Below are 10,843 nucleotides of genomic sequence, written 5' to 3' on the forward strand. Positions count from 1 at the left end.
TACAGATCATCCAGGGCTGGAAGGAAGAGGAAAAGGTAAGGCTCACGCAGCATTTTGAAAGGGGAGGATTACGACAGGATGGTTCATTTGCTCACAAAATGGAAGGTGATGGTGTTTTCAGGCCCTCCTGAAAAGGCATGGGGTGTCTCCTCGTCCCTTCTGACCACTCACAGTCCTGCTAACTCTGGGTTGGTTATTAATAGGAGGGGAGGAGCCTTTCAGGCCAATGGCCCATGTCACCATAAGGGAGGGCTTGACTTGCACACCCAGGATCATCTGTCAACACTGAGCTGGATGAATGGGAGAAGACAAGGATACATACAAACAGTAAAATGTTTATTTTCTTAGAAAAAAAAGTGAGGGAGAAGGGTTCAAAATGATTGTGATCACACTTCTATCCGCATCTGAGCAAAGCCAGTGCCGCAAGCTTAATCCTTGATTCAGACACCTATGAAATGCAACCACCTGCTGCTCACGCTACGTCCTTCCCGGGATCATGGCACCACATGCTTTGAACTGAGAACACCTTCTCTGCTTCTTCTGAGCAGAGACACAAGGCTGGCCAGAGCAACCATCTCATCTCCAAAGCTCAACAAGGCCAGTGAGAAGCGAGGCTGTCTGTCTCCGGACCACTTGGGAGAGACAGGGAGGAAGGAGAGAGAACAGGAGATGCTTGTCTTAGAAGCAGAACCGGTCTAGAATCGCAGTTTGATATCTGAGTTCCCCACTACCTCGTCTTATAGAAAATAGGTCGGAGAGCATCTGTCAAACCAACGGGATCTTTAAGGTGAAACTGCAGAATTTTGCTGCAGACCTGGACACGAGAGAAGTGAAAAGTTGCAACAAGTGTTAACTAGCAGCAACAAAGAAAGTTCGATAACAGTTTGTTTGTTTGTGTTTAGCAATATTCCTTTGCAAGTTCATTTAGAAACACTGTAATTTAATGGGGCATACAATATGGACCGATCTTCTTTTGCTATAGTGCTGTTCGTTGAAGAGAACCGACCTCTGCAAAGTTTGCAACAGGGGTGTAACCTATTTACACAGTAGTAGCTCCAGGTTTGAGTGGTAGAATCGATGCTATGTGATGTCCTCTTCTTCCGAACAGTAATCCCGACCCTTGGAGGAAAAAAGAAACGAGAACATGTGAATAAGAAATTCAGAAATTCAGAAGACAGCCTGAAACAGTTATTGTTCATAATTAATTTCCTGTCAGTATATATGTCTCTTTACAAGAGAATCCAGGCTTTGTAAGTGACATACAGTGGATACATCATAAATACATGTTGGCTGATTTATTATATAAACCATGTACAGGGACCTTCAAAAAGTTCACAGAAAATGCATATTCTGAAAAACCATGCATTTAATTTTTTTTTGCACCAAAATAAACTCATACTTTAATTCCATTTTTCTTTTTCTTTCTTTTTTTTTTTTTTTTTGAGATTTTTGCTATAAGGTGCATGTCCTCACTAGAGAGAGAAAGAAAAAAAGTAAGAAATTACCTCCTAGGGAGGATGGCCACACCACAAGCCCTTCTTTTCCATTCTCCTCCTGGGATTTCTGGCATGCACTCACACGCTCCTGGTCCAGACCTTGAACCATGGTCGGCCATGTGGGAGTCCACTAGGCCTTAACCACTATGCCACCTGCTGGCCCAATTCCATTTTTTCAATATTTTTACAAGTCCTTTCAGATACCCCAAGGCATGAAAGTTTCACCAAGCCCCAAGCAAGCCCTTGCCTTATGGTGGTAAACATTTACTCTATGGTAGGCATATACAAGACCCAGCCTTTTACCACTAAATGAGCTAATGAACGATCCATTCAGGAGACCAGTTTCTCATGAGGGAGAATGAACAAGTCACTTTCAGAGGCTCATGTTCCACGCCACGTTTATACACCCAGAGCTTAACATTTTACAGAGGGAATCCAAAAGTTGAGGGTTGTCTGAGTTTTAATTCACTTTAAATGAATATATGTAATACATCTCTACTTGTGGTGTGTATGGGGTGCAAACAACAACAACAACAAAAAGGCAAAATGATTTCAATTCATGCGCTAAAAGCAGGCTGCTGGAAGGCTTAAGGATTGACGGTCAATTTTAGCTTCTCTTCACCAGGTTACATACTCTACATACTCTACGTATGTAAGCTCTGGTTAGGTTCACACAGACCTAACTGGGTTGTCTTGGTCAAATACATGGCTTTTAGGACCAGCAGGTGGCGTAATGCTTATGTTGCCGGACTCCCATGTAATCGACTGGAGTTCAAGTCCTGGACCCAGCGGCTTGACACTCACGCAGGGCAAAGGTACATGCATGCTCCAAATCCTCAAAGAATGGAGGAGAAGGGACTGTGGGGTGGCCATCCCCTCCGGGGGGTGATTTCTCACTTTCCGTCTGCCTGTTTCTCTCTCTGGCATGTGCCCTATAGCAAAAATCTCTCAAAAGAGCAAAGCAAAACAAAATAAAAGAAAATCCACGGCTTTCTTGATCTGTAATCTGTCACAGCACGGGACCAAAATACCTGTTTGCCTGCTTCACAATGCCGTAGGTAAGGGCTTTGTAAAAATCCTGGTCTTATGATTTGCATTCGTCAACTTAACATCATTATTTTTTAATTTGCTATAGGGCACGTATGCTCACAGGAGAGAGAGCTGCCGTAACCACTATGCACCTAGCTGGCTCCAGCAATGTATTCTTTTAATAGAAATATTACCAGTTCTAATTTGGGAGATGGGCATGTTCCTTTAAAAACAATTTTATAAATAACTGGAATTTATTTCTAAAAGTACCAATTCTTAAAGACAATAATAATTTTGCATATAGGTATTTCACAAATGTATTACACGTTTCTTTGTCCCATTATATATATATTGGAAATATATTATATTTTCTTAAATTTTTTTTAGAGAGATTTTTGCTATAGGGCACGTGTGCTAACTAGAGAGATAGAGACAGACAGAGAGATAGAAAGCAAGACATCACCCCCTGGGGGAACGGCCACACTGCAATCCCTTCTCCTCCATTCTCCTCTCGGGGTTTTGGGCATGCATGCACACGTGCCTGGGATGAGTTTTAAGCTGCCAGATCCAGGACTTGAACTGCAGTCAACCATATGGGAATCCCATGCCTTAACCACTATGCCACCTGCTGGCCCCATTTTCCTAACATTTAAGCACCATCATAATGAATTACACCACCTGGCTGGGTGCTAATTCTGGCTCTGTGACTTACTAGTTTAGCTCTGGAGCCTTGACCTAGTTACCTCTCTGTTTCAGTTTCCTCGTACATGAAAGGAAGATAACAATAGGAACTACTTCACAGGGCTGTTGAAGATGAAATGAGTGGATAGTAATAAAATGATTAAATAGTTCCTGGCGCATAATTTTATACACCGTGTGTGTGTGTGTGTGTGTGTGCACGTGCACGCATGTGCAAGTGCATGTGTATGCTTGGTAAATAAAAAATGCCCATACACAACCAAGCCTTCACACCTGTGGAAGAGTGAGGGGTTGCCTAGTCTCTGGCTACACGGCTCCAAGTTGATGATTTTTTGGGATAAGATTCACTATTTTGCATGTTTCCTCTGGTGGTCTACAAACCATTAGCCTGCTAACTCCCACCCCTGCTGCTTGCAGACAGTCTGCGGTGGTTAGGAGAATTGTTCATTCCCCAAAGGTTCATGTTCTGGAAGTTTGGTCCACAGTGTAATGGTTTTGGGAGGTGATGGAACCTTCAAAAGGTGGGGCCTAGTGAGAGGCCATCATCCAATTGGCTACAGGTGTGGGGAGGACTGACAATTAGTGGGGAATTTTGTTCCCTCTGTCATGCATGTGCTTGCCCTCCTCTCTGCATCTGTCGGCCATGTGGTGACGCAGCACCAGAGGCCAGCCCGATGGTGGCCCTGTACCTTCTGACTTGCCAGCTACTAGATTTGTGAGCCCCACAAAGCTCTGTTCTTTATAACTCACCCGGTCTGGGTATTTCTGCTTAGCAACTGAGCCTGGTGTCATGTTCAGGCTTGTCTTTCTTTTCTTCCTAAGTTTTATTTTATTCATAGTAGAGCAAATGTGCATGAGAGAGACAGGGACGAGAGAGCAGGAGAGAGAGGCACCTTCAACGGGGTCCTGTCACACTGTGACCCCCTGTTCCTGGTGCTCCAGCTTGTCAGGATCTTGGGCATCTGTGCAGAGGCCTAGCATGTTTTCAAGTTGACCTGGGGATCTGAACCCATAGTTGGCCATGTGGCTTCCAGCTCTGCAGTTCAGTTTGCTACCGACTATGGCACCAGGCTGAGCCTAGTCTTGTTTTATTTGCATACAACCTCCCCGGGGGTGGAGAAACAGGGTAACCAATCTTCCTGAGAAGAAGTGTGTCCTCAGCACAGATGCTTCACTGACAGGCTCCCTGCTGACGCTGCTCAAGCAGATGACACCCTTAGCCCTGGCCCAGCCCATGCAAGGGACACTCCCTGAGTCACATGTCAGAGAGCTGGAGAGGAGGCTCTCGAAGTCCCTGACCACTGGGAGATTATACTCCTAGTGGGGCACAGGACTTGCACACACGTCAACATATGCGATAAATACCAGATCGTGCTCTCCCCACGTCCTCAGTCATGAGAGTTTGAGAAAACGCTTGCAAACAGAGGCTGGTATTCTGCTGGAGGGGAAAGGCGGGGCTCGCCGAGAGCTAACTGGGAAAGGAAGGAGGACCTCTTCCCTGTACGGATGTGCATAAACACTGCCGTGTGACGCTGGGCAAATGACGGGCTTTGGCTTCCCAGGGATAATCATGGTCTCTGTCCGATAGGGCTGTGATCAGGATTATATGGGGAAAAGAAGAGTGTCTGGCAGGGGGTCAACATGTGTTATTACAGCTCCTGCCCTACGACTATCACTGTTGTAATTATTATTATAAACCTTGCGTTTGTTCAGTCTCCTGGCAGCGAAATGCGGATCTCCTTCCCATGGCTGTCAGGTGAGGACTGGGCCATATGCTGTGATCCAGCAGGTGTCAGGGAACCCTTCACCTCTGTCAGCTTCGCACCCCAGGCAGGGCAGAACCCCGTGTGCACGAACACAGCATCTACGGAAGAAGCCTAAGAGCCTTCCCTTCTTATGTGTCAATGAGGCCTCCCATAAAAGCGGAGGCTCAGGCAGTCAATGTGGGGTGTAGAGGACACCTTGTCCAGGAAGAGGGACTCAGAAGCAATGCAGACACACACACACACCTGGATGTGCATGCACATACACACACTAACATACACACTGAGAACTGGTGCCCTCGTTGGCAAAGCAGTCTCTCCAGTTCTGCAAATGAATTGTTGAGTTTCATGCAGGACAATTTCAGACCCTCCAACTTTCCTGCTGCTACCAGAAGGCTTCCCCACCCCATCTTTTGAGAGACAAATCTATATAAACTTTACAAAAATACGTATTTCTCCTGAGCGAGACTGAGTGACACCCAATAGGGTCTTCAGGTCATGATCCACTCCTAGTCTCAGCCAGTCAATGAGAACTGCACACGTGTGCACCTGCTGTGTACAGGGAAACCTCGGGACACAAACCTGGGGCCTTCCAGTGGACCCAGTATTATAGAGTGCTGCATTACCACTATGCCACCGGCTAGCCCAGGACAAATCCGTACACACCCTCTGTATAAATTTGAGACTGGGAACAGCAGTTAGTGTAATGCCTATGCCGCTGGACTCCCAATGTAGTCAACTGCGGTTCGAGTCCTGAACCCGGTGGCTTAAACTCACGCCGGGTGCATGTGTGCCCAAGATCCCGAGAGGAGAATGGAGGAGAAGAGACTGCGGCGTGGTCATCCCCTCTGGGGGGCGATTTCTAGCTTTCTGTCTCTCTCTTTCTGGTGAGTGCACGCGCCCTATAGCAAAAACCTCTCCACACACACACACAGGGCAGAACCCCGTGTGCACGAACACAGCATCTACGGAAGAAGCCTAAGAGCCTTCCCTTCTTATGTGTCAATGAGGCCTCCCATAAAAGCGGAGGCTCAGGCAGTCAATGTGGGGTGTAGAGGACACCTTGTCCAGGAAGAGGGACTCAGAAGCAATGCAGACACACACACACACCTGGATGTGCATGCACATACACACACTAACATACACACTGAGAACTGGTGCCCTCGTTGGCAAAGCAGTCTCTCCAGTTCTGCAAATGAATTGTTGAGTTTCATGCAGGACAATTTCAGACCCTCCAACTTTCCTGCTGCTACCAGAAGGCTTCCCCACCCCATCTTTTGAGAGACAAATCTATATAAACTTTACAAAAATACGTATTTCTCCTGAGCGAGACTGAGTGACACCCAATAGGGTCTTCAGGTCATGATCCACTCCTAGTCTCAGCCAGTCAATGAGAACTGCACACGTGTGCACCTGCTGTGTACAGGGAAACCTCGGGACACAAACCTGGGGCCTTCCAGTGGACCCAGTATTATAGAGTGCTGCATTACCACTATGCCACCGGCTAGCCCAGGACAAATCCGTACACACCCTCTGTATAAATTTGAGACTGGGAACAGCAGTTAGTGTAATGCCTATGCCGCTGGACTCCCAATGTAGTCAACTGCGGTTCGAGTCCTGAACCCGGTGGCTTAAACTCACGCCGGGTGCATGTGTGCCCAAGATCCCGAGAGGAGAATGGAGGAGAAGAGACTGCGGCGTGGTCATCCCCTCTGGGGGGCGATTTCTAGCTTTCTGTCTCTCTCTTTCTGGTGAGTGCACGCGCCCTATAGCAAAAACCTCTCCACACACACACACACACACACACACACACACACACACAGATGAGACTGTGCTGCCACGACTCCAAGATGTAGTCCTCTGAGATTGTTAACAGTCGCCGCAAGAAGAAGGTAAACTGCACTAGCTATTTACAGATGTTATTTCATTTGCTGGTCTTATCAACTCTGCAGAGTACGAGTGAGTTCTGTTACTTGTGGGGAAATCTCCGAGAAGCCAGAGACCACAGGCTGGCTGCTGCCTTTCTTGTTCTGAGAGGAGAGACTCGATAACTAAATTCAAATTCACATCAACTTCGCGTTTGTTATCTCACCTGTCAGCAGCTCTGAGAACCAAATATTTGGGAAGCAAAAAAAACTATGAAATCAAAACACAGAGAAAATAAGAGCCCCCGTCTGGCCATTCGGCACAGCTCTAAGTGAGGCCACCCCGGAGCGCTGTCCTGGGAGGGCCTCACTCAGCACCACATGGAACCCCTATCTGCATATGGGCCCTACCCAGCTGGATGGGGGGTCCGCTTCAGAAACATGACTTCACGTCTCATTTACATTTTTAAAGGATTGTGCTTAAAAAGAGAACTTTCAAACCTCAGCTGTCAGAAGGCAGGAAGTGGGAGAGAGCTGGGCCTGGGAGAGGGATAGCAGTCCCCTCAGTTAGGACACGCCTGTCTCCCGAGAGGGCCCTGGGACGGAAGTCTTTGTAAAGACGCCTTATGCAACTAGAATTGGGGGCTGTTCGGCACAATTCCACCCTTGTGCAAGGGACACACTGATGGCTACAGAGGGCAGGAGCCCACAGGGCCCGGCAAGCTGGAAGGATGGGAACTCCTAACGATGCTGACAACAAATACGTCTTTGAAAGAATCGGAGAGACATTTTGGTGTAGACTCAAAAAGTCCCAAGGAGCTTTTCCCTACCCTGATTTTTCTGGTCACACCCTGCTCTGCGTAGAGGCTTCAGTTATCTGTATTATTATTTCCCTAGAAACTTAAAGAAGTTTGTGTCAACCCAGAGCACACCTTTCTGAAGTTGTGGACTAGGGATGGTTTGCTTTTGTTCATGGATGTGTCTGGGTTAAGAAATTAGCGATATTATGGAATAGCAAAGGAAAGGGCATTGCCCTAATTTTAAACTACACTAATTTAAAGAGAACAGCTCAAAATGTGACTTTAAAGAAACTGTTCCTCTACAAGACCCACATACTTTTCCTCTGCAGGTTGAAAACAAATAGGGGGCCGGCACGTGGTTTAGCAGTTAAGGCGCTGGACTCCCACATGACCTAGTACAGTTCGAGTCCCAGGCCTGGTAACTTGAAAATCACACCAGGTGTGTGTGCATTCAGGCCCCAAATCTTGAAAGAGAGTGGAGAAGAAATTGCGGTGTGGTCATTCCCACGGGGGGTGATTTTCATTTTCCTTCTCATTGTCTGTCTCCTTCTAAACGAGTGAACTCACCCTCTGCCAAAAAAATAAAAAAAGGAAAACCAAAAATACCTAAAACAAACAAACAAACAAAAAACCAGACAATTAATTTAGGGCTGGCCACTCAGTGTCAGGTGTGACTTCACACCCTTCCGTCCCTTTCTGTAGGCGTTCGTGCGTCCAGCCTCACACACACAGGCCAAGTAACAATCAGCGGAAATGGAGTGTTTTCCTATTGGAGTGACCAGATGACGTGACCAGTTACCAAGAAAGTGCTGAGTCTCTATTTCCCCATCTGTAAAATGGGGACAGCAAGACCTACCTTGCAGAGGTGTTGTGGGAACTACTGGGTCATCTTAAAAGTCATAACGCACCTTGCATAGAAAAACAAAAATACATCATGACTTTTCCGATGACCTAGAAATACATTGGGGCTAGCAGTTGGCATAATAGTGATGTTGCTGGGCTCCCATGTAGTTGACTGTGGTTCGAGTCCCGGACCTGGTAGCTTAAACTCACCCCAGGCGCATGGCGTGTGCGTGCGTGCCCAAGATCCTGAGAGGAAAATGGAAGAGAAGGGATTGCGGCGTTGCCATCCCCCCTGGGGGTTGATTTCTCACTTTCTGTCTCTCTCTGTCTTTCTGGCGAGCGCATGCGCCCTATAGCAAAACAAAAACAAAAACAAAAACAAAAACAAAACAAAACAAAAACAAAAACCAAAAAACAAAAAACCACCACAACAAAAAACCTCTCTAAAAAAAAAAAAAAGAAACCACACGTAAGGTGTTTGGCTAAGCTAAGCCTATGGTGGGCGCTTAATAAATGAAAGCTCCTATGCCAATGTTGAAAAGTGAGACCAACTGATTTGACAGTTAATAAAACTAGTGAGCAACTGGACCCATGCAGATCATCCAGAGCCTCAACCAAGCGAGGCACCTGGGGCCTGACGGCTTGTTTTCCCCCTTCCGGGCCACCTCTCCTGCCTCCACCTTCACTCCGTCACTGCTTCTCATTTTCTAGATAACTCTGCTCAAATGCCACCTCACTGGCTTCCACTAAACACCCTACCTACACTTCTCACCCTGATTCATCTTTAGTTATTAGTCATCACTACCTCATATTGTCTTATTGTAACTTTTATTTATTTATTTATTTATTTATTTATTTATTTATGAGAGAGACTTTTGCTATAGGGTGTGTGCACTCGCCGGAGAGACAGAGAGAGATAGAAAGTGAGAAACCACCTCCCCCTCCCGGCCACACCACAATCCCTTCTCCTCCATCCTCCTCTTGGGATTTGGGGCATACATGCACACACGTCTGGCGTGAGTTTTAAACTGCTGGGTCCAGGACTCCAACTGCAGTCAATTATGTGAAGTCCAGCAATGTAACCATTATGCCATGTGCTGGTCCCTTTACTGTAACTTTTAATTGACATATAATAGTTATACATACTTAGAGGATACAGTGTGTGTGTGTGTGTGTGTGTGTGTGTATTTTGATTCCATTAAATGAACACAACATGAAATGACCAAATCAGGGCAGTAAACAATCCACCATCTCAAACAGTTATCATTACTTCGTGTCGTGAATACTTGAAATCCTCTCTTCTAGCTATTTGGAAATTCACGTTGAATTGGCACCAACTTGACTTGCTCTGCGACGTACTCTAGAACTTGTCCCACTTCCCTGCTCGCAATTGTACAGCTGTCTATCAAACTCTCCCTATCCGCCTCTCCGCCTCCCCACTGTGCCCCAAACTCTCGAGGGTGGAGGAACGGAGAAGAAGGAATTGCTATGTGATGACGCCCCATTGAGGGGTGCTTTATCCCTCTCCCTCTCTGTCTCTCTGCTGAATGCATGCACCCTCTGAAGATTACAAAGAAAGAAAAAAATAGAAAAAAGAAGAAATAGTAATTCAAGAAAAAAATACCCCCCCAAATATATATATATATACATACACATCTTTTATTTCTAGAGATTTTTGTTATACGGTGCATGTGGTCACTGGAGAGACTGCGAAAGACAGTGAGACAGAAAGCAGGAAAACCCCCTACCCCGAGGGATGGCCATGCCACAATCCCTTCTCCTCCATCCGCCTCAAGATTTTGGACACACATGCACATGTGCCCAGTGTGAGGATTAAGCTGCCGGGTCTGGGACTCGAACCGAGGTCGACTATGGGGAGTCCAGTGACGTAATCATTACTCCATTTTCTAGTCCCTAAATATGAATACTTTAAAAAATGCTTATATTGGGTTGTTGGAAAGATCATGATGCATTTTTGCACAGAAAACAATTTGTCATGACTTTTCTTACAGCCTAATATCCACATGGGTTCCCTGGGGCTGGAGCTGGGAATAGGGGCTGGCTGTAAGTAGGCAGGTGCGATCTTAGTGACAGGAGTGTCTTACAACTGGAGAGCATGCTGATGGTGGCACAACTTGGTAAATGCACTAAAAATAATTGAATTGTGCATAAAAAATGAGTGCATTTTACGACACGTAAATTATACCTCCATAAAGCTGTTGAAATATATGTATAAATATTTACATTGCAGCATTTCTATTAGGTATGAGAAAAAAAAAATCTATCTAACATTTCAGAGGAAACAATGCTCACTAAGGCCCAGTGCGTGCACTATTGACTCCCAGGGA

The 10,843-nt window shown here is 46.1% G+C and overlaps 1 protein-coding gene across 1 annotated transcript in view; it reads right to left on the bottom strand.

The window, feature by feature from the left end:
* Positions 1–315: 315 nt before the first annotated feature.
* The window catches only part of CUNH1orf21 (chromosome unknown C1orf21 homolog), a 209,743-nt gene continuing 199,215 nt past the window's right edge, over positions 316–10,843 (bottom strand). Inside the window, exon 5 of the mRNA XM_006143868.3 lies at positions 316–1,119. Within this exon, the coding sequence (XP_006143930.1) occupies positions 1,081–1,119 (39 nt within the window). The 3' untranslated portion in view covers positions 316–1,080. The remainder of the gene's footprint in view (positions 1,120–10,843) is intronic.

The sequence above is a fragment of the Tupaia chinensis genome, unplaced genomic scaffold, assembly GCF_000334495.1.
Source record: "Tupaia chinensis unplaced genomic scaffold, TupChi_1.0 Scaffold000112_1, whole genome shotgun sequence".
NCBI lineage: Eukaryota > Metazoa > Chordata > Mammalia > Scandentia > Tupaiidae > Tupaia > Tupaia belangeri.